Source organism: Budorcas taxicolor, chromosome 19 (assembly GCF_023091745.1).
Source record: "Budorcas taxicolor isolate Tak-1 chromosome 19, Takin1.1, whole genome shotgun sequence".
NCBI lineage: Eukaryota > Metazoa > Chordata > Mammalia > Artiodactyla > Bovidae > Budorcas > Budorcas taxicolor.
The window spans coordinates 17,403,065-17,428,414 of record NC_068928.1 but is presented as its reverse complement, the minus strand read 5'-3'; the positions used below and the strand labels follow the sequence as shown (position 1 = coordinate 17,428,414).

General features: G+C 40.0%; 1 protein-coding gene across 1 annotated transcript in view; it reads right to left on the bottom strand.

Annotated features, from left to right (window-relative positions):
• The window catches only part of MYO1D (myosin ID), a 359,595-nt gene that overhangs the window by 179,216 nt on the left and 155,029 nt on the right, over positions 1-25,350 (bottom strand). The window contains exons 15-16 of the mRNA XM_052657133.1: positions 22,266-22,432; positions 12,435-12,642 (exon numbers count right to left, since the gene is read on the bottom strand). Of these exons, the coding sequence (XP_052513093.1) occupies positions 12,435-12,642; positions 22,266-22,432 (375 nt within the window). The remainder of the gene's footprint in view (positions 1-12,434; positions 12,643-22,265; positions 22,433-25,350) is intronic.

Below are 25,350 nucleotides of genomic sequence, written 5' to 3'. Positions count from 1 at the left end.
GGATTGAACCCGAGTCTCATGCATTGGCAGGTAGAATTCTTTCTTGTTTTTAACTTTTTAATTTAAGAATGATTGCTTTACAGAATCTTGTGGTTTTCTGTCATACATCAACAAGAAGCAGCCACAGGTACACCCATGTGCCCTACCCTCCCAGACCTCCCGCACACCTCCCTCCCCATCCCACCTTTCAGCCTGTTTCAGAGCCCCTGTTTGAGTTCCCTGAGTCATACAGCAAATTCCCACTGGCTGTCTATTTTACATTTGGTGTTGTGCACTTCTCTGTTGCTCTCCCCGTACATCTCCCCTTCTCCCTCTTCTCCTCCGCCCGTGTCCATGGGTCTGTTCTCTATGTCTGTTTCTCCACTGCGGCAGGTAGATTCTTTACTGCTGAGCCATCAGGGAAACCAACAAAGTGTCTTAGCTTAATGGAATATGTGGCAAAAGTATGTACTTTTTGGAAAAAAAAGTCGGTTTTGAAAATCACCTTTTTTTTGGGGGGGTTACATTTTACATGAACTATCAGCATGGCCGTGAGATAGTGAATACTCATTATACTATTTTCTTTGCTGCCTTTAATATTTGTCACCCAACTGGTTCCCAAAGAACCAGAGGGAACTTACATAGGAGGTACTTAGATGACACAGTCACCCAAAGAAAGAAAGTGAAGTCACTCAGTTGTGTCTGACTCTTGGCGACCCCATGGACTGTAGCCTACCAGGCTCCTTTGTCCAAGGGATTTTCCAGGCAACGGTACTGGAATGGGTTGCCATTTCCTTCTCCAGGGGATCTTCCCAACACAGGTATCGAACCAAGGTCTCCCGCATTGCAGGCAGACGCTTTACCATCTGAGCCACCAGGGAAGCCTTATACAGTCACCCGACTGAGGAATAAAGAAGAACAAGTAGGCAATGAGGGTGGGGTGTCAGTCACACTGGAACCCCCAACTAAGAATGGTTCCTGGATTTGCATACAAACCCGAATCCTGAGCTAACTGGAAGCTTCAGCAAATGCATATGAGTTGCCTGGATTTCATTATTTCATGAGGTTGGTAATTAAATACTCCCTGCACCCAAATATGCTTTCAATTTTTAAACAATAATTTTTGTCAAGGAGGAAGAAAAATTAATTGCTCAGCAGTGATTCGATGGTATTTTGCTCGACGTGGCTGTCTTCCTCCAGATGAGCTTTTGGTGTACTCCTCCTAACTGTAAGATATTTCATTTGAGTCTGGAATGGCAATCCTCACCGAGTTGTTCACTAGTTTTTAATTTAATGTAAACATCTATTCATCGAATCACCTCCCTTTCACTAATTAATTCCTTGCAAAGAGTCAATTTCTTGAGCTTCCAGCAATTAAAAAAGAAAAGTGCCAGGAAAATGTAGCCAGAGTTGTGTTTTTTTTTCCCTTCCACCACTTTAAGGGGCCAGAAAATGTTGTCATGGAGACAACAGCTGGTAGATTATGAGTGACAGGTCTCAAGAGAGAAGTGTCTTGGAAAGGGAAGATCTCAAGTTGAAAAAAAAAGTGAGAAAGAACCACTGCAAGCTCCTTCGCTAAGCATGGTGGGGAGCTCAGCTGAAAGAGGTATTTGAGTGAACAAAGAATAAAAGTATTTCCTCCTTTCTTTCAACTAACATAGGAAATGTTTTTCTTCCAAAGGGGAACAGATTTCTTTTAAGCAAATCTCAAGCATATGTACATATCTTGACATAATTACATTTTAAAATTGGGATTCACACTGATGCACCAAATTGGTTGCCTTAGTAATGAGATATCACCCAGGCAACGGATTTGCGGCTCTTTTGCGAGAACAAATCATCTGCTTGCAACTTACAGGGGAGAGGGCTGGGGAAGGGGTGGCAGTGGTCGCTTCCTGGCAGTTATCTGAGAGGAGATAAATCAGAAACAAATTATTTTTGACATGTCATCATTACTCTCCAAATATGCTTTTATCTTTTTTATTCATCAGTTGGGTGGGAGGAGGAAAAGGTAGGTGGGGGTAGGAAAAGAGAGAGGGAGGGAGAGAGGGAGGAAGGATGCTCTGTCATTCCAGGGCTGCTGAAGCATTTTTATTGCTCTAAAAGGGCTTTGCATTTGTCAATATGTAAATAAGGAGAAGGGGAACAGAGGATGAGATGGCTGGATGGCATCACTGACTCGATGGACATGAATCTGAGTGAACTCCGGGAGTTGGTAATGGACAGGGAGGCCTGGCGTGCTACAATTCATGGGGTCGCAAAGAGTCGGACACGACTGAGCGACTGAACTGAACTGAACTGAAATACTAAATGGCATCAGTTATTGGCCAACATTATAAATCAACAGAAATTTTCTTCACAATAATAAAAATCAATGACTTGTACTGAGTAATGTTATTTTAATGGCACTGCTTAGTAACACACGTAGGGGTAATGCTTCAACGTTCAAGAATCAGTTACTAAATGTCTTGCAGATAGGAAATACTCCTTGGTTTCTTCATAAAGAACATCCATCCTTTCCCATACCTATTTCCATGACCACGATTTACCAATAAATGTTTTTCACACTTTCCTGGGGGCTTCCCAGGTTGGCACTACCTGCCTGCCAATGCAGGAGATGTAAGAGATCGGGTTTGATCCCTGGGTCGGGAAGATCTCCTGGAGGAGGACATGGCAATCCACTCCAGTATTCTTGCCTGGAGAATCCCATGGACACGGAAGCCAGGTGGGCTACCGTCCAGAGGGCTGCGCGGAGTCAGACATGACTGAAGCGACTTAACACGCATGTACACACACTTTCTTGCTGGAGGATTCTGATACTGGGTGTGTTTTTCTTCTCCTCTTATGCTCTGCTTTCACCCCAATCATTTTTGACATTCTGGTTATTAATAAACCGGTGATCTCCCAATGGCCAGACTACGTGGGCATTTGCAGCCCTTTATTTTGCTGCATAACTGTGTCTGACACTGCTGATCATTCCTTCTTCCTTGAAACCTGCCACTTCCTTTGCTTCCCTGACTTTACATCCAACTTGCTGGGCATCTTGACTTGAATGTCTCAGAGGCACTTCGAATTATGCTGCAAACTATTAATTTCCTCCAAATACGCTGCTGGCTCTGTTCCTTTTCTCTCTCTCTCAGTTGTCAGTGGCACCAGTTGTCTAGGAACCTTCCTCTAACATTGAAGGGGCAGCTTTTGTATTAATAATCCCAAGGGCTAGGACTAGTCTACATTTATTATAGGACACAATATTGAATATTTTTGAATATTTTTGTAGAAACACTTGCTCCCTATTTTTGCCATAGGAAGTTTATAAACAATAACCGTAGTGGCAATTAACTGCTATGACACCAATGACCCAACTCTAATGAATTCAACCTGTACAAATGGTTTATGGAATAGACAGGAAGAGCCATCTTCCCTACAAATGGACTTGGAGTAAAATGTAAACTTGACAGAGTGGTTCTCAAACTTTTTGGCATCTCTCCTTCATCCAGAAGGGATAGGTTACCCACTCCAGTATTCTTGGGCTTCCCTTGTGGCTCAGCTGGTAAAGAATCCACTGATAACGTGGGAGACCTGGGTTCAGTCCCTGGGTTGGGAAGATCCCCTGGAGAAGGGAAAGGTTACCCACTCCAGTACTCTGACCTGGAGAATCCCATGGACTGTATAGTCCATGGGGTTGCAAAGAGTCAGACACAACTAAGCGACATTCACTTTCACTCACTTCATCCAGAAAGCCTTCTCTTCCAGCTCAGGTAGGTGGCTGGTCTCTGAGCCCACCTGGCAGTCATTACCTACTCAACAGAGTCATAGTTTACTCAACTGCACTGGTCTGAGTGCTAACACATCACTCTCCTGACTGGGTTGTCAGCTTCCTCTCGGTGAAGCCCTGTCTTGTTCACTGTACATCCCTCTTTAGTAATGAATGGGAAAATTCACGTTTATTACTCATTGAAAATGCATGAGTGCCCTTCTCCCACCCAACCATACATCACAGTGTTGGAAAAGACACTTGCTACCCATTTCTTTTCATCTCCTACTGAAAAGACGTATCATCATTTGATCAAGGGCACATTTTTCTTTATTTCTTTCAATACTTAGTCATGGTCAAGCAGCATATTTTTAACCATAAATATTCCCCATGAATAAAGCAGTGAGTGGACTGGCATTGGGGGCAACCTCTCTTATCGCCCAGGAAAGCCTCCCCCTCCCTTCCTGTAATTCGGCTTATGCTTTGTCTACAGTCATCCACATGCATCTTTCCCAATCTGCTCATGGCTTGAAAGTCACTTTTACTACAACAAACAAAAATCTCTTCTCCTGGAGCATGAATTCTCTGTAAAAGAGTCACTGATCATTGTTCATTACCACACAGATGTCGAGAGCTGATTCATACAGGAAATGGCAGTTTTCTTCCCATTGTAGTGAAGATATGTCTTAGTTCATATATTCAAGAGTCAATGACTCAGACATCACTAGGTGTCTACCCAGGTCATTCAGTAAAGGAATTTTGCCAAATTACCTTCTTCTTTCTCTTTGAGCACGATGCCATCCTCATCTCTGTGGCTGGTTTTACAAACTTTTCTTCAACAGTGTAAGTCAGACCTGTTTTTCCTATAGGGAGTGAGCGCACCCTGAATGACGCTAATGGAATAAGTGAATCATGGAGAAGAGAGTGTATGCTGGACCACTGGGTTCAAACCCCAGCTGTGGGGTTCACTATTGGTGTGATTTCCAGCAAGGTACTCTACATAGTGATAGACACTCATTTACAGAGTTCTTGTAAAGATTCAGTTAATATATATGAAAGGCTCAGAATAGTGCCTGTCAGCCAGTAATGATTAACTACTGTATCAGTAAGTGTCTTGTTTTTTTTTTTTTTTTCACTTTAAGGGCAAAAGTAATCAATTTCATGAGAGATAATTATTTTGCTTTTAGTCTGAGAAATCAAACACTTGATTGGTTTCTCAAAGAAGCTGGTGAGATTTGTTTGAAAAGGATGTGAGAGCCCCACAGCTTCATGCTACTATTTGACAAAGTTTCACAATAAACAATATATCAGTGAACAGGGCCAAGTGAATAACTACACCCATACAGTCTAATTTTCAGATAATGATTCTATTCACACTTTTTCTCTGGCTGATTTACAAAATTATTCTACTCAGACCTATATTAATCTTTGAGATTACTTATAATTTATAGTGATGATATTATTCTCAGTTTCAGAATTTGCTGTTTTCATGACATATTCATGCTTTAATGAACCCCTTTTAACTCTTCACAAGATCTTTTGTATGTCTGGGACTATAATATAATCCAACAATGGGACTGTGTAAAATGCCAATTTAACAAATATAAGAACATACAAATAATATTAAATTGCTAAACAGAATAAACCAACCAGGCCAGTCTTTAAAATATACACTTTTTAAGGATGAAATGATACATCACTGGAAATCATAATTAATGTGATAAAGATCAGTATGTTTCATTCTTGAAATTGCCTTAGCTCGAATCTCTAACCATGTGTAGAAAGACATTTCTAAGTCAACTGGGAATAAGCAACACAAACTACACATTAGGTTGTAGTGACGTGTAGGAATTATGGTTAATTGTATGTAGTATTATAATAGTATACTAAAATCCTCATCTGGTACTGGTATGTAAGGACAAAATGATAACATAACTTAGATTTCCTTTCAAAAACACCAGACCAAAAACACATAAAAACACGTGGTGAATACTAGATAAAATGAGAGTAGTAAAGGACTGATCCTTGTTCAAGCTAAGAGATGGGGACACTACTCTTCCTACTTTTGTGAATATTTGCTATTTTTCACAACAAAAATATTAAAAAGAAAAAGGAAATACACCTTTTATCAAGCTACATTAAAAAAGTGACTGCTCACTAGACCCTCCAAATGCAATATATTCCAGAAATGAGAAATAGTATGTTTAACATTCCATGATCAAAATTCAGTAAAACTAAAAATTAATTAATTCCAGACATCCTGGAATGTGAAGTCAAGTGGGCCTTAGAAAGCATCACTACGAACAAAGCTAGTGGAGGTGATGGAATTCCAGTTGAGCTATTTCAAATCCCGAAAGATGATGCTGTGAAAGTGCTGCACTCAATATGCCAGCAAATTTGGAAAACTCAGCAGTGGCCACAGGACTGGAAAAGGTCAGTTTTCATTCCAATCCCAAAGAAAGGCAATGCCAAAGAATGCTCAAACTACCAAACAATTGCACTCATCTCACACGCTAGCAAAGTAATGCTCAAAATTCTCCAAGCCAGGCTTCAGCAATACATGAACCGTGAACTTCCAGATGTTCAAGCTGGTTTTAGAAAAGGCAGAGGAACCAGAGATCAAATTGCCAACACACACTGGATCATGGAAAAAGCAACAGAATTCCAGAAAAACATCATTTCTGCTTTATTGACTGTGCCAAAGCCTTTGACTGTGTGGATCACAATAAACTGTGGGAAACTCTTCAAGAGATGGGAATACCAGACCATCTGACCTGCCTCTTGAGAAAAATATATGCAGGTCAGGAAGCAAGTTAGAACTGGACATGGAACAACAGACTGGTTCCAAATAGGAAAAGGAGTATGTCAAGGCTGTATATTGTCACCCTGCTTGTTTAACTTACATGCAGAGAACATCATGAGAAACGCTGGGCTGGAGGAAGCTCAAGCTGGAATCAAGATTGCCAGGAGAAATATCAATAACCTCAGATATGCAGATGACACCACCCTTATGGCAGAAAGTGAAGAAGAACTAAAGAACCTCTTGATGAAAGTGAAAGAGGAGAGTGAAAAAGTTGGCTTAAAGCTCAACATTCAAAAAATGAAGATCATGGCATGCGGTCCCATCACTTCATGGGAAATAGATGGGGAAACAGTGGAAACAGTGTCAGACTTTATTATTTTGGGCTCCAAAATCACAGCAGATGGTGACTGCAGCCATGAAGTTGAAAGACGCTTACTCCTTGGAAGAAAACTTATGACCAAACTAGATAGTATATTCAAAAGCAGAGACATTACTTTGCCAACAAAGGTCTGTCTAGTCAAGGCTATGGTTTTTCCTGTAGTCATGTATGGACGTGAGAGCTGGACTGTGAAGAAAGCTGAGCGCCGAAGAATTCATGCTTTTGAACTGTGGTGTTGGAGAAGACTCTTGAGAGTCCCTTGGACTGCAAGGAGATCCAACCAGTCCATCCTAAAGGAGATCAGTCCTGAGTGTTCACTGGAAGGACTGATGTTGAAGCTGAAACTCCAATACTTTGGCCACCTGATGGGAAGAGCTGACTCATTTGAAAAGACCCTGATGCTGGGAAAGATTGGGGGCAGGACGAGAAGGGGATGACAGAGGATGAGATGGCTGGATGGCATCACCGACTTGATGGACATGAGTTTGAGTGAACGGGTGTTGGTGATGGACAGGGAGGCCTGGCGTGCTGCAGTCAATGGGGTTGCAAAGAATTGGACACGACTGAGCGACTGAACTGAACTGAACTGAAAAATTACCCAAAAAAGTCAGAAAATGAAAAAAAAATACACTCAAAACACTTATCACCTGGAAATGATTAAAAAAATTTTTTTAAACAACATTTTTTTTGGAAATAGGAAATCTAGATATATAATAATGCATGAAATCCTATAGATATAGTAAAAGTGGTTCTCAGAACAAATTCCATAGTCCGTTATTAATAACTGTGAAAGAATAAAATGCATGAAATGTCCAACTCCAGAACTGGGAGGAAGAGAATCTCCTGCTTGCTGCTTCTTTTTACATTCCAAAAAAAGAGGAATTGATGAAAATAAAAAGTAAAATCAGTAAATTAGAAATAGGAAAATGGTGGTACTAACAAGACAGCTGGTTCTTGAAAATGCATTCCTAACTAAAGTTGATAATAAAAAGTGAGTACCAGTCAAATACACAAAATGAGTGATCTGAAGGAATGATGAAAAAGGAAATGAAAAGAAACATAAGAGACAACTTTGTTCAATTCCGTTGAATTAAATTTGAGAAACTGAATGATTTTCTAAGAAAATATAAATCCAAAACTGACGCAAAACAGACCAATTCTTTCAAGGAACTATAAGAAAACACTGCCGATCTATTGATAAAAGAACCCTATATATTGTACAGTATTTACACAGTATCAGTTTGCTAGTGAAAAACCAAATTTATTATTTTAAAATGAAAAAGAAAAGGTCATTAACCGTACAATTCCATTTAGAACTCCACTTTAAAATTAGAAACAATCACATATCATTTTAGCCTACCTTTTGAGTATTTTATTTCACAGCGTGAGGAACCTTTCTTGGTTTTCCAGCATCCCTTTTTCTCTTTCATTCTTCTCCACACTTTCTCCTTCACTCATTCCTCTGTCCTGCTCTATACTGCCTTTGTAGTGTAGTAGTGAAAGTCACTCAGTTATGTCTGACTCTTTGCAACCCCAAAGACTATAGAGTCCATGAAATTCTCCAGGCCAGAATACTGGAGTGGGTAGCCGTTCCCTTCTCCAGGGGATCTTCCCAGCCCCGGGAATGAACCCAGGTTCCCTGCATTGCAAGCAGATTGCTTACCAGCTGAGCCACAAGGGAAGCCCGTACTGTCTTTGAGATTGCATCATTTCGCTATGATCTCATATGGCACCCCACTCCAGTACTCTTGCCTGGAAAATCCCATGGATGGAGGAGCCTGGTGGGCTGCAGTCCATGGGGTCACAAAGAGTCAGACACGACTGAGCGACTTCACTTTCACTTTTCACTTTCATGCAATGAAGAAGGAAATGGCGACCCACTCCAGTGTTCTTGCCTGGAGAATCCCAGGGACAGGGGGGCCTGGTGGGCTGCCGTCTATGGGGTCACACAGAATTGGACACGACTGAAGCAACTTAGAAGCAGGAGCAGCACCATCCTCTAATTAGGAAGCTACCAGATGAGCAAAACTAAAATTCTGAGAGACAAGATTCAATGGAATGCTACTCAGCCATAAAAAAGAACGAAACAATGCCATTTGCAACAACACGGATGAACATAAGATTGTCATACTGAGTAAAGTTACTCAGATAAAGACAAATCTACGACATTGCTTATTGTTGTTGTTTAGCTGCTAAGTTGTGTCCAACTCTTTGCAACTCCATGGACTGCAGCCTGCCAGTCTCCTCTGTTCATGGGATTTTCCAGGCAAGAATACTGGAGTGGGTTGCCATTTCCTTTCTCCAGGGGATCTTCCTGACCCAGGGATTGAACCTGTGTTCCCTGGTGGCTCAGATGGTAAAGCATCTGCCTACAACGTGGGAGACCTGGGTTCGATCCCTGGGTTGGGAAGATCTCCTGGTAGAAGGAAATGGCAATCCACTCCAGTATTCTTGCCTGGAAAATCCCACGGGCAGAGGAACCTGGTAGGCTACAGTCCATGGGGTCGCAAAGAGTCGGACACGACTGAGCGACTTACCTTTTCCTGCCTTGCAGGTGGGTTCTTTACTGCTCAGTCATCAGGGAAACCTGACATTGCTAATAGGTGGAATCTAAATAAAAATGGTATAAACTTATCTACAAAACAGAAACAAAGTCACAGATGTAGAAAACAAACTTATGGTTACCAGGAGGTAGGGAGGGACGGGGGAGCCTGGTGGGCTGCCGTCTATGGGGTCGCAGAGTCAGACACGACTGAAGCGACTTAGCAGCAGCAGGGAGGGAGGGATAAACTTGGAAATTGGATTGACATATACACACTACTATATATAAAACAGATAACTAGTAACGACCTATTGTATAGCACTTTGAGAGGGATAGGGTTATTACTAATATTTATAACAGACAACAGTCATCAACCAGGAGGGTTCCAATCAGACTGAGAGGTATGGTCATCCTGGTTTCAAGTCAAAGCCTGAATTCTGGTCAATCTCTTAGCTAGGTATAAAGAAGAAACTCAAAGTGTCAGATCTGTGACAACAAACCATCCCCCTGGATAAGCACTGAAGATCAAAAGCTAGGATCTGGATATATACAGAACAGATGTGGGAAAATAACTTACTATGGCAGATAAAAAACAGAGCTTCAACTTGCAAATTTACAAGCTGTCTTAAGAAAGACAACAGAACGGAGTAAAGGCAATATTAAAAAAAAATTAACAGAAGAACACTGTTTTAAGATGAAACAGAATTTTAAGATTCCACTCCAAAAGTTTTTTTCTGAGTTCTAGGCAAAATAAATGAACAAGACCAACACTTAGAAACATCTTGGCAATTGGGAGGGAAGAAAAACTTTTATAATTTGCACATGATGTAATCTTTTACCCAGAAAAATGAATAAAATCAATAAATATGAATCAAGAAAGGCTTCATTTTGGATACAGATAAACTAACATAAGCCAAATCCAATGGACATAGGAGCCTGTATGGCTACAGACCATGGGGTCGCAAAGCACTGGACATGACTTAGCCACTGAGCATGCAAGCACACGCACGCAAGCAATACTCTTTCTCTATACCAACACTGCCATGTAGCAAATCTAATAAAGACACAGTAATAAAATCCCAACAGCTACAAAAATAATAAAGTATCTAGGAGTTTACCATGAATTCATAAGGTCCCTCTTAAGTCTAAAAGTCAATAAAATGATGTAAATAAGCCTATTCTATACTCTTAAGATGATTTAGTATTATAAAAATGTTAATCCTTTCAAATTAATCTATAAATTCAATGCAACCCTAATAAACAGTATTGTTGAATTTCATGAACTCAATAAACACATATTAAAATTCATATTACAGAATAAAGGTCTATGTATACAATAATCAACCTTAATAAAGAGTATAAAAAAAAGAGTACAGAAGATGGACTTATCATATACTAAGACATACGACAATAAAAACTGTGTGTCATTTAGTGTAATGAGAGGCAGATATAAAAATGGAACAGCATACAGAGTGCTCAGAAACAGAATACATGTAATACATATGTACATATAAAAACTTCATACACAATAAAAGTGGCACCACAAATTAACAGGGAAAGAATAGATTACTTAGTAGGTGACACAGAGAAAACTTGCTCATCATATAGAAGAAAGTGAAACTGGATTCCTTTAGAGAACCACACACACAGATGGATTTTGAACAGATTAAAGACCTAAATAAGAAAGGTGAAACTATACAGTTCATAGAAGAAAACACAGGAGAGTACCTTTGTGACCTGGAGACAAGGCAAGCCCTCTTAAACAAAATTCCAAAACACAAAGGATAAGGCAAAAAAAGTTGAAGATTTTCAATTATGTCAAAATTAAGGATTCTCTTCAACAAAGCATATTAGAAAGTTCAATAGAACCCCTACAGTAGGAGAATATATTTATAATGTCTGAAGTGAAAGAGAGACTAATGTCTAAAACAGTCCAGGAATTCCTGCTCATCAGCAAACAATGATACTAACTCCAGAAGAAAAGTGGACGAAAGGTATGAATGGGCAGTTTACAGGAAACCCCCAAAAGCAAACAAGCATTTAATTAGATGCTCAAGTTTAATGGTAATCAGAGAAAGAGGAAATATAATAAAACAGAGAGATCTCATTATACTTATTAGTCTGGCAAAATCTAGGCACCTGGATGATACTGAAAATGATGTGGGCACATAGGAACCTCTACATGCAAACTGGTGATGTGCAAACTGGCAGGCATCCTGGAGAGGAGCAGCCAGGTCTACATATGCCCAACGACCCCGCCGCCCTTCCCCTGATGGATACTCCATTCTCACAGACGGACATCAATTCTTTTTGTATGCATGTATCAATTTTCACATTAAAACGTTTCATACAGAAGGTATGGAAATGGGTAAGGGGGATAAAGAGAAATATCTGAGTAAGCAAATGGCATGAAAAGGGACCCTGCACAGATCAACGATGACAGGTACCCTGATCTTAGGAGCAGTGCTAAGTCAGCATTACACACTTCAGTCAAGGGCTGGCAGTGGGTCATGATGAATGAGACAGCTGGTTTCAAATGAGTTGGTCAAGCTTTTGAATGACAAGACAGAAAAAAAGTCCTCTATGCAGTTAAGATGAGGGTAACAATCCAATTAACCACGAGACAAAAATCAGACTACTTCAGACATCTCTCTGATTCGGAATATCAGAAGACAAAATATCTTTGGCATTTGGAGGATATAATTGATTCTTGTTGCTGTGTACTAGAGAAACCAAGACAACACTGTAAAGCAATTATCTTCCAATTAAAAATAAATGTAAAAACATATTTAAAAAAATTGAACTCACACAGGTAAGTTTTCCATGTGCAAAGGCAAAAGAAAACACTCTAAGAGATGCATAGACGCAAAAAAAAAATACATCATTGTGAACATTTCTTGAATCAAAGGAAGCATTCAACTCATTTTTAAGAACATAAAATCAAAGCCTTATCCTCATATAGAAAATGTAAGATTACCTTTTGTAGAAAGAGGACAATCCTTACAAGCATCTGAGCACGGAGCTCTTCTAAGGTAAACAATGTTCGGGGTGTTCGAATGAAAATTTTGGTCTTCCCATAAGCCACATCATCCTGAAAGCCACAGTATTCGACCAGTTTCTTGACAGCCTCTTTGTCTGAGGGGAGGTCATGGTTGGGCCAGGTGAATTCAGAGATCATTTTGTACCTTGATGGGGGGGAATAAAAAACCAAACCAAGTCATAGATTAAGGGAGAAAAACCATGTGGTATCAATAGATGCAGAAAAGCTATTCAATAAAATTCATGCTTCATAGAAAGGAAAAAAGAAAAACTTCTTAGCAAACTCAGAATACAGATGAATTTCACTAGCCTCATAAGAGACACAGAAAAAGCCTTCAATAAAATATAATACTCCTTTAGGATAATAAATCTTACTAAACCAGGGTTAGAAGGGTATTCCTTAATTTGATAAAAGCTGTTTGCCAAAAACTTGCAGCAAATATTATCGGTAACATGGCAACCTTGGAAGCATTCTCTTTGCAAACAGAAACAAGACAAAGATGCCTCTATCATGGGTTTTTGAAAACATTTCTTAAGAACAACATGACTCGTTTCAAAGGAAATCAACCAGATCTTCAGATAAACTATCATCAGTAAAAGAAAACTAAGCTGTGTTTTACACGTAACGTTAATACACAAAAATCATTTGCAATTCTACATACAAGTAGCCACCAGTTCCTCAATATGTGGGCCTCTTAATAAGCTAGTTTAGCACACACCAGCTTCTTGGTGACGGTGATCATGAGCGAGCCGGAAGTCAAAGTCTCAGCGTTGCGTAACCTAACCTCACAAGCAACATTCCGTCACTTTTGCCATATTCCATTTTGCTAGAAGCAATTCACGAGGGGCAGCCCACTCTCCTGGGAAAAGGAGTACGCGGGCATGAATACCAGGAAGCAGGGATCATTGAGACCAGCTTGGAAGGCTGCCTACCACAGTGCTTTCCCCCACCCTTGGTGCAAAGTTGTTTACATGGAGTCAAATTTAGTGTGTTTTTCACACATTGCATCTGAATTTTAAGTCTTAGTGAAAGAGGTTCTCCTCACACTTAGATTACAGGGTAATTCACTTAGGGGTTCTTCTAGGACTTGTATGTTTCCATTGTTTACATTTGGAGCTCTGATTCACTTGTAATTTATCTTGGTACATGGAATGGATCCAACTTTACTTCTGAAAAAACTCTATTTCCAATATTATTTACTAAAAAGTCGGTCTTTCTCCCTCTGAGTTAATATGCCATTTTATCATATGCTAAATTTTCATATGTACTTTAATTCATTTCTAGACTCTTTGGTCTGTTTCACTGCTCTCTCTGCCCATCAGTGCCACATGGTTTTAATTATAGATGTTATATTTTAATACCCAGTGGTCTTTTTTCTTTCTTTTCCTTTTAAAAGTCTTTCTAGATATTCTTGGATGTTTATTTTTCTATATGAACTTTAGAAGTAATTTGCATAGGGAAAAACAATCACAAAACAAACAAATCCTTGCAGGTATTTTTTGGGGTTCCCACGCGTTAAATCTGGCTATGATGTCCAGTTGTCCCACCCAAGAACCAAGGATTGGTTCAAGGCTACTTTTGTGCCTTCCAGGACTCTTCATATTTTCCTCCTAGGAATTTACCCATTTCTGGTTAAGATAATATGTATCTAAGGGGCACCTGATTCCTCCTTCTTGATATTTCTCTCTTTTCCTAGTTTCTATGCCAGCTTCCGTGGCAGCATGCTCTTCCTGGATTCCTCCTGTCTCTGGATATTTCTTCTCAATCTCATTTCTGGCTACTGTTCTTCACTACTGGACCTCCAAATGGTGGAGTGCCCCAGGGCTCATATCAAGCCCTTGTCTCTCTATGTACAACTTCCCACTTCACCTCATCTATTCCGTCCACTTCATTTTTCAACTCAAGCAATTATTATCCCAAGCCCAGTTCTCAACTCTGAATTTCACACTCACATATCCAGGGCCTATACAGACCTTAAGGCATTTTAAATTCCTCTTTCAGTCCTTCCAACCACAAAGTCACTGGTTACCAAAGCCAGAATCCTGGGAATCGCATTTGATTCCTGCTCTTCTCTATCATTCCTTCTCATTCATCATCGAGTCTATTGATTCCACCTCCAAAACATGTTTAAAATTCAGCTACTCTCATCTTCACTGCCACAATCCTAAGAGAAACCACCACCAGGTTTACTACAACAGACTCCTAAACTGTTTCCCACTTCTTCTTCAATCCATTCTGCATATTCAGCAGTCAGAGCAGTACCCAAACGCCTCACAACACTTTTATCTTTTACTGCCCTCCTGCTTTCATTGCTCTGCTCCAATAACCTTGGCCTTCTTCAGGGTCTCGGTGTTGTGGTTGCCTCTTTCTTGCTTTGAGGCTTTGTATATGCTGTTCCCACTGCCTGGAATACTTTTTTTTTTTTTTAATGGAAATCCTGATTAGTCTTTCGGACTCTGTTGGAGAGGGAGAGGGTGGGATGATTTGGGACAATGGCACTGAAACATGAATAATATCACATATGAAATGAGTTGCCAGCCCAGGTTCGATGCATGATACTGGATGCTTGGGGCTGGTGCACTGGGACGACCCAGAGGGATGGTACGGGGAGGGAAGAGGGAGGGGGGTCCAGGATGGGGAACACATGTATACCCGTGGCAGATTCATGTTGACGTATGGCAAAACCAATACAATACTGTAAAGTAATTAACCTCCAATTAAAATAAATTCATATTAAAAATGTATTTATCTATTTGGCTGCGTGAGGTCTTAGTTGGGACATGCAGGATCTTCCATTTTAGTTGCAGCATTTGAAATATTTAGTTGCAGCATGCGAACTCTTTGCTGCACCATGTGGGATCTAGTTCCCTAACCAGGGATTGAATCTGGGCCCCCTGCATTGGTCTAGTCTTAGCCATTGGGCCGTCAGGGAAGTTTCCTGGAATGCTTTTTTTTTTAAAGCTACTCTTTGAAAGGTGGAGACTTCTCATCTTCTAGTCTTTTTTGATTTTCCTTCATCAACCATCATCCCCATTATTCCTAAAACAACCAGTTGCATTTCTTTTTCTCACACCATTCATCTCAGTTTGTAATCATATTGATTTGAGGGTCTGTCTGTTGAATGTCCGTCTACAGGTGCCACAAAGGCGGAGATTTTGTTTTGTTCCTCACTATACGCCACGTGCCTACCATGTTGTCTGCCACACAGTGAGGAGAGAGAGATGTGTTGAATAAAAGAATGGAAGAAAATACATTTAAAAGTCTAGTCACTTGCCAGATAGAGACAGAAACGGAAGAGTTCTGATACAAAGAGATAATGATGTGTGATATCACATGAAAAAAGGAAATAAAATTCAAAAGCTTGCAAGTTAATTATGAAACTAGAATAAGAGTCAACATGCAGTAATGGTGTGTGTTGAAAGTTTTAGGCATTTTGCAGGAACTAGAAGAAATCGTACAGCCACACTGCTCAGGTAACACGTCAGGGTAACGGTGCCCTTCCTCTCTTTCCCATGGTTAAGGGCACAACCCCAGTTCTCCAGCAAACCAGCATCCTGAACTTGCAAATTAAAAAGCTGAACTCATCTGCTTTCTGACAACTAGTTTTTTAACCTCCCTGGAAGACTTTAGCAGCTTCTAAGGTTATCAGTACCTTTAAAATCCTTCTCTCTCTCTTTTGATAAAAGAATGAAAGTGACAAGTAGAAGTCTAGGCTCAAAGCTAGCTTACAAAATAAATCTGCAGAATCTAAAAAACACAGACTCACTGTGGAAAAGTTACTTATTCTCCCACCAAGACTGAAAACATTCGTCTAGTATCCTAGACACTTTCCATCCTACCCCATACAGCACTGTTCATCAGTTCAATCAGTATATGTAAATATTATATTTATATGAAAATACATTCTTTTCCCTGTCTTGTTAATTAACATTTCTATCCTTTCCATAAACAGTACAAGTCTTTGCTTCTCTATATTCCTCATTCCCACTTTAATTTTTGTTGCAAATGATTACTACTCATATCCTTCCCCACCCCCGCCCCCTGTTACAATGGAAACCACTTGTATAGATGTCACAAGAAGTTTTACTGACTTATTTGTTCAATGTTGGCATTTTGCACTCCACATTTCCCTTCTGCACTTATATTTCTTTTTGCTAAAGTACACCCTTTCAAAGATTTTTCAGGGGAGTCTAGGGATAGTAAACTTTCTGAACTTATATATGACAGGAAATTTATTTTGTTTTCATTCTGCCCACTCTCTTTTTTTCGGTCTGTGCTGGGTCTTCACTGCTGCAGGTGGGTTTTCTCCAGCTGCAGCGAGTGGGGTCTACTCCCCAGTTGCAATGCTCGGGCTTCTCACGGTAGTGGCTTCTCTTGTTGTGGGGCACAGGCTTAGTTGCCTCACAGCATATACAATCTTCCCGAACCGGGGATGGAACCTGTGTCCCTTGCATTGGCAGGCAGACTCTTTACCACTGGACCACCAGGGAAGTTCCCTACCCACACTCTTGAACTTGGCATGGAATAAAATGCTAAGTGTAAACTTCATTCCCTTTCACCGTGAAGATACTGCTCCTTTGTCTGTTTACACTAAATGTTGCAAATGAGAAGTCTGATGACAGTATGAGTCTCATTTCCTCATAGGTAGTTTGCCTTTCTTCTTGGGAAATCTAAGCATTTTTCATTATGCCTAGAGTTCTGAAAGTGAACATAATGTAAGTTCATTTAAAAAATTCATATGTTTTACACTTGGTGTATTCTTTCAATCTGACCCCTGGACTCTTCTTTCCTTCTAGTGCTCCTGCTAAATGGTTTTTGGCCCTCCTGGATCAAACTTACACTTGGTGTGACCTTTCTTTAGAACGTTCCATCTCTTTTTCTCTGTGATGAGGTCTGGGAGAAGTCTTCAGCTTGATATTCTAGCTCGATCTTCTAGCTCACTAACTCATTTAAAAGAAGTTTAGTGGATTGGGGGCAGGAAGAGAAGGGGACGACAGAGGATGAGATGGCTGGATGGCATCACTGACTCGATGGACGCGAGTCTGAGTGAACTCCGGGAGTTGGTGATGGACAGGGAGGCCTGGCGTGCTGCGATTCATGGGGTCGCAAAGAGTTGGACACGACTGAGCGACTGAACTGAACTGAACTGAGTTTGAAAAAAAAATTTTTTTTAATTATGGCAAATTTTATGTATAGTAAAACGCACACATTTAAATACACAATTCAGTAAGTTTTGAAAAATGTGTACACTCATGAAACTGACATGTCCACCAAGATGAAGATCACCTACACAGTCACAAAGAGCTCCCCCACTACCTTTCCCCCTTTCCAGCCAACTCTCAACCGAAAGCAAAGCACTGCTCTGGATTTTTTTCTGTTCATGAGCTTCATATAAATGGCAGCATAAAGTATGTACTCTCTGGTGACGCCTTTTCACATAATGTTTTATTCATCCATGCTGCTGTTGTAGTATCAGCTGTTCATTATCTCTCTCTTTTTTTTTTTTTGGCCACACTGCATGGCATGTGGGATCTTAGTTCCCTGACCAGGGATTGAACCCACGCCCCCTGCATTGGAAGAGTGGAGTCTTAACCACTGGACCACCAGGGAAGTCCCTGTTCATTCTCTTTAATGCTGACTTGTAACCATTGTATGATGACACTATAAATTGCTGGCTCATTCTATCGATGGACAATTCACTCCAACTGTGCTTAATTTGGTTTTCATTTTCCAAATCCCCAATTGTTTCTTTTAAACAACAACCTGTTCTTGTTTTGAACTTCATATTCCTACTTTAGGACCAAAATTCTCTCCTTTATCTCTCTGAGAATATGAATAGGCTTTTTGCAAGGTCTTCTGCTCCTTGCTCTAGTTCCTTGGGGCAGAGGTTTTGCATTTGTTGAGCTTATTGGTTCTTTCTCATTGGTCTGTTCTTTCTCAGATGTTTGATTGTTATCTCATCTCCTACCCTAGAATCCTTCTTCCTACATGCACGTCTTGGCCTTTGTTGGCCTCTTGTAAGGTGGCTACTTTTGCTTCCTGAATCTTGGCCAATATACCTATGATGTTTCCCTTGCAGTTGCTCAGGTGGTTATTTGTCCTGGCCATTACAGCAACCTCTCAGTGCTGCAGCTGGGATAAACTCCAGACTGTAGCTGAGATGTCTCCTGAACGCCAGCTGAAGCCTCACAAGGCAGTCTTTCCTTAAATCTGTGACCTCAGCATGCTTCTGGGTCTGCATGTCTGCCTCATATCATATTTAGGAGTGATTCACATCTTTAAGGCTCACTGAGCATCCCTCCTTTGATTTCATAGTGTGGCTGTGCATTTACTTGGCTTTAAATACACATATTTTATATCAATGGGGGATGTTCTGGAGTGGGAATGGGAGATTTAAGATTGTACTCCTCAGACTATCATATCTGAAATTCATAGGTTCTTTTGAACCTTTTCTATTTTTACATGAGTATTAGAAAACATAATCCAATCCTTGTAGCATGTCTTCTTTGCCAAAAAAACACACCAAGCATCTTGAGTTGAAAGTAAAATAAGTACAGCAACAGACTAAAAGTGAGTAAGGATATGCACTTGCAAAATTCCTTGTCCCCGCCAAGTCAAGCTTGCTTATTCTCTTACTTCAACTACTCTCCATGGCTTCCTCTTTGTCTCATGATATTTTTTAGTTAGATAAATACACATTTTAGATAAATAATTCTTTCGGTTCAGCCCCATCCTATAGCTGCCCATTCCCACCCTGTCTTTCTAATACTTGACTTCTGCTGATCTTCAATAGGTGACAACACAGAAATAAATACTACCATCGAGTACTTGCTAGAATTCTGAGTAATGACAAGGGATGAGTAATCTTCCTATTAACATCATTTGACACTGAAATCAAGACAGAATGAACACATTCCTACTCTAGAGCCTCAATAAAAAAGAAAAACCAAATTTAAAGAACAGCATGATCTCAATAAAGAAAATGATCAGTTTTGAGCATGACTTTCTGAACAATAGAAAATTGTCTCATTTTTCTAGGCTATTCTGCTATAAAGTTTGATTCATTCCAAGAGTCTCCAATTAGCGTGAATCTCTTTCACTTCTGCACACAAGTAGCTGAACACTGCTGGAGAACAAAAGCTGATGCTGGGTGGGGGGGCAGGGTCTCACTATACACTGACAATCTGAAACCTCAAATGGGTGCTCAGGTCTTCCTGGTAGCAAAACCACTGGGGGACAGTGGGAAAGCTCTCCCACTCTCTAAAATGAGTATTTCTGTTTCCTTGTCAACCTCCTTCACCACCTCTCTTGATCCTCACTCTCAGGCTCACGACCTTGCCTCATACTTCAAGAAGAAATAGAAGCAGTCAGATAGGAACACCTTCATTTGTGCATCAGTTGGCCTTTGAGGCTTCCTGCCTTGGTTTTCATATTCTCTGCCTTTCATCCTGTTGCTAGGGGAGAAGGATCCCTGCTCCCATCTAAAGCTGACCAACCTTCCACTTGTGCTGGGATTTCATTCATTGCCTTCTCAAGGAGGTTATTATTTCAGTGATGGCCCTCCCTTCTGCATGGCTGGTTTCTCTCTCTGTTCTGAATCATCGCCACCTGCATTTTGAACATTTTCTAGAGTCTCCTTGACTTCACATTCCACTCTGGCTGCTGCTTCCATTTCTCTCTGTTCTCATTCACAACACACATCCGTGGACATCCAACTCCTCACTTCACTTTCCCATCCTGCTCAAATGGGGCTCTGACCAGGTCTTTCTCCTCTGACTTCTGTGCTGCCTGGTCTAATGGTTAAGCTTCTGCTTTTCTCTTACTTGATGGCATAGTAATATTTAATATAATTGTACTTTTCATCTTGAAATGCCATCTTCTCTTGGCTTCTGTGACCTAACCCTCTTCTGATATTTCTTCTCTCTTGTTGGTCACTTCTTCTCTTCTCTTTGCTGGTTCTTTCATGTCAGACCACAAACCTAAATGTTGGCATGGGCCTTCTTTTCTATCAAGTCCCAAGACTTTATATATAATGTATGTAGCAGTAACTCCAAACTTTCTATTTCTAGCCTGGAAGTCTTCACAGAACTCCAAATTTATATGTCTAGTAGATTATTTTGTATTTCTACCTAGGCATTCAGAAGCCATTTCAAACCTAACATAGTCAAGAGACAAATCTTGACTCCATCTTTGCCCTAGTTCTGTGTCCCCCTCTTCAAACTTCTTTTCCCCAATCTTTCTTATCTCAGAAAATGGTACTATGCTTATCCAGATGCTTAAGCCAAAATCTACCTGTTACCCTCCATCCTTCTCTACTCCTCTCTCACTGAGTCAATCCACTGGCAAGTCTTGTCCACTTTCCCCCCAAACTTATCCTGAATTAGTCCACTACTCTTGGATCTACAGTAATTCCTTGTTCAGGGCACTCTCATTGAGCCGCCTCTTCTGGATTCCTGCAATAGCATCTCTAAATGTCTCCCTGCTTCCTATTCACACAGCAGCCATAGTGATCTCTTAAAACATCCATAAGACTGTGTGGCTCTCTGCATAAAATCCACCAATGGTTTTCTACCACGCTTGGCCAAAATCTAAACTGTTTAGTCTGGATGACAACATGTAACATGATCTGGCCCCCATCCATCTCTCTGATCTCAACCACTGCCCTGTTGCTCAGCATCCTCCAACCATACAGGATGATGTTTGGTCCCTAAAACACAACACTTATTTCTGCAAGAGAGACTTTTCTCCACTGTTTCCTCTGCTTCACCTGCTCTTTTTCTTTGACCTTTGTATGGCTGACTCCTTACATTCATTACTGTCTACTTAGAGACTCCTCACCAACCAATATTTTATGTGTTTGTTTATTCATTCATATTTTTGTGAAATCTGTAGTCTACAACATAGGAAATGTTGAATAAATATTTTAAAATAAATGAAAGGATGGGATTTAAAACACTATTTTTAAGATCCCAGGTGTCAATGAGCATTATTGTTACCAATAATAAATAACAATAGCAATGACACCTTATATTGAGTGATTACTATATGCCAGGTTCCCATTCTAGGTGTTTTATTTTATATATGTTATCTCATTTCACCCAAAGCAGCCTTACCAAGTAATTGCTATTATTATTCCCATTTAAAAAATTAATTTTCTCCATTCTACACATAGGAAATAGAGGCAACTGGAAAGTTTTATGATTTTCCCAAGGTCAAAAATCCCGGTCAAAGCCAGGATTCAATCAGGGAGACTAATTTTAGGGCCTCCATGATGATCTACTTAGTATCTTTTTCAGTAATGATAAGCAGCATTAACTGAATATCTACTATGTGCCAGGCACCTAGGCTTTTCACTTTGGTTAATTTAATTCTCACAACAAAAGCCTTATAAGGTAGCATTACTATACTCATTTTCCAAATGCAGAAACAAAGAAGTTAAATTTCTAGCTCCAGGCCATGCAACAAACGTGTGGTATAGCCAGGATTCCAACCCACCTGTGACTTAAAATCCTTGTTTTTTCTCCTATACTACATGCTTATATTTTCCCAATGAAGAATTCGTTTTTTTCCTCATGGTCCATAAGCCACAAACTCGAGGGGTTTCCTGCCAATTCTAGGAAAGTCTTTCATATCTGTAGTTTCCTCAGCTATTCTGTCCATTCAACAAATATTTAGACTGCCTGATGTGAGCTGACGCGTTGTTTAACATAGGGAGGACTCCATAAGTCTCAGTGTGCTACTGGGTTTCTTTGTTTCATCTGTTCTCACCTGTGAAGAAACTTCTCGTAGGTCTGGCGGAAGGCAAAGCCTGCCCGACGCACCCTCACGTTTTCTAGGAGTCCGAGATACTCTACTTGATGCCGGCAGCGTTCATCATCAAAGATCTGTGGGGATTTCATGTCGTTGGGTTTGATGCAACGTACGTAATATGGTTCCTAAAGAAAGAAACCAGCAAACGGTAAGCTTCACTGGAGAAAAATCTCGGACTAAAGACACTAACATGAAAAGGAACTCATTTGAGTCAGTTCTAATGAGGTGGATGAACCTAGAGCCTATTACACTGAGTGAAGTAAGTCAGAAAGAGAAAAACAAATATCATATATTAATGCATATACAGCTTCCCTGGTGGCTCAGAGGTTAAAGCGTCTGCCTCCAATGAGGGAGACCCGGGTTCGATCCCTGGGTCGGGAAGATCCCCTGGAGAAGGAAATGGCAACCCACTCCAGTATTCTTGCCTGGAGAATCCCATGGACGGAGGAGCCTGGTAGGTTACAGTCTACAGTCCACAGGGTCGCAAAGAGTCGGACAGGACTGAGCGACTTCACTTTCACTTTCTTTCAATGCATATATATGGAATCTAGAAAGATGGTACTGATGAGCCTCTTTGCAAGGCAGGAGTTGGAGACACAGACAGACAGACTTATGGACACAGTAGGGGAAGGAGAGGGTGGGACGAATTGAAAGAGGAGCATGGAAACATACACATCACCATGTGCAAAACAGACAGCCAGTGGGAATTTGCTGTATGATGCAGGGAGCTCAAACCTGGTGCTCTGTGACAACCTAGAGGGGTGGGATGGGGAGGGAGGTGAGAGGGAGGTTCAGGAGGGAGGGGACATAGGTATACCTATGGCTGACTCATGTTGACGTATGGCAGAAACCAACACAATACTGTAAGGCAATTATCCTCCAATTAAAAATAAATAAATTTTTAAAAAAAGACACTATGACTAACATGTAATTAGTGTTAACTGTGTCAAATTAAGCTTTGTGACTCTAATTTCTCAGGCATAGACTTGTGAAAAATTCTTCCTTTCCTTTCAATTTAAGCTTGGAAGTTCTCAGGCATTCAGCTACATTTTTGTATTATTATATTTTAGGATTCATCAGGAAGAGTAGAAGTGGAATAAAACTAGTGTGTAAGTAATTGAGACAAGTAAACAGCAAGTTTTTATGTATTTACAGAAACATGATTAAAAGTAACAGAAGTAATTTAATAGAAAGAGTCAGAAGCTATGATAAAGATACATTGCAATGAAGAATATAAAATATTAGGCATAGCTCTGGCACATGTAAGTGCTCGATTCAGCTTTGAATCATTTCAGTCCTTCAAACTAGAATAGTTTCTCTGGAATATCAGTGCTTTTAGATGCTTAAATGGAGCAAAAGAAATCTAGACAAAGATTATATACAAAAATGGCCCTCTAATTACTTCTATAAATAGTTCTGCAAATAAAATGTTTGGAACAAGATAAAAGTTAATCAGATATACAAGAAGCCAAGATAACATGAATTAGAAATAGCAAAACAATATACAAAATAAAAAGATCTGCAGGGGTCCAGATGTTGGGATTAGCAGATAGAAATATCAAAACAACTATATTTAGCATGTTCAAGATGACAAAAGGCAATATTAAGAATGTTTTAAAGAACCAGAACTATAAAAAAGAACCAAACCAAAGAGAAGACCAATGACTTTACAATAGTAGAAATTAAGAACTCAGTGGACCAGTAGAAGAGTAGATTGGAAATAGTTCAAGAAAAAAATGGTAAACTAGAAGGAAAGTGAGAAGAATTTTCCCAGAATGGATCATGGAGAGACAAAAGGACAGAAGATAAAGAAGAGAGGTTAAGAGGCATAGAAGACATACAGTGAGATGCTTTAATTAACTGGAGTCCCAAGAAGAGGAGACAAAAGGGACAGAAGCAATATTTGAAGAGCTAATAGTCAAAGACTTGGCAAAACTGATGAAAATCAATCAAGCTGTAACAAACTGAAAAAGTGCTACAAACTGCATGCAAGATTAAAAAAAGTCACCTAGGTACATCAGTAAGACTTCTGAAAACCAAAGAAGAGCAGCCAGAAGGAAAAGGACTTATTACCTAAAGGAGCAACAAACAGTCTAATAGCTGACTTCTCAAAAGAAACTATGGAATACAGAAGACAAATGAATATTATGCTTGAAATGCTAAAAGGCTGCCAGTGCAGAATTTCACACCCTAGCAAACCTATTCTTCAAGAAGGAAAACACGTAAACCATTTCCAGGTAAACAAAAACAGGGAATTTGTCAACATCAGGCCTCATACACAACAGGAGAAAATTCAAACAGAAGAAAATTGGCCCAAGATGAAGGTCAAAAAAGAAGGGGTAAATGAGGAAATTTAAACAGATATTAACAGTACTTAGCAGTAACAATGGTGATGGTGATGTCATCATCTTAGACTTAAAATTATATATGAACATATTGTATATATTTACATATATATATAAATGAGATAAATATTTGTAAGTACATGACTAAAATAGCACATAAGTTGGGAGGAAGACAAATGGAATTAAGATGTTTTATGGACCTTGCATTGTCCAGGAAGGAGGTAAAAGCACCAAATAATATTAGATTTTTATAAATGACACCATAATAATTTGAGTAACCACTGAAACAGTATTATGGCGTAAATCTTCCAAAATAATAAAGTTAATAAGCGTAGTAATAAAATATCATTGTGATACTAGTGGTTGAGGGGTGGTACAAGGAAAGGATGCCTCCCTAGGTCTAACTAAACATTCTGACTCAAAAGATTTACAGCCCACACTTGGCAGGAGTATACTCAGAGGGACAAGAACATGGCTTGCCAGCAGGCAGTGTCAATCAAGGTCATGTCGCAGCCCACACAGCAGTCAGGTGATAGCTTAGGCACGAGATGAGGTCTGTATCAGACAGATGTAGGAAGTGTCCGTGGTTTAAAAGCCTCACACCCCATAGGATTCAGTATCTCTTATAGCAACTCTAAAGATACAGCTTCCAGGGTCCTTGAAAGGGACATGCCTAATACATGAGTCACCACACTCGG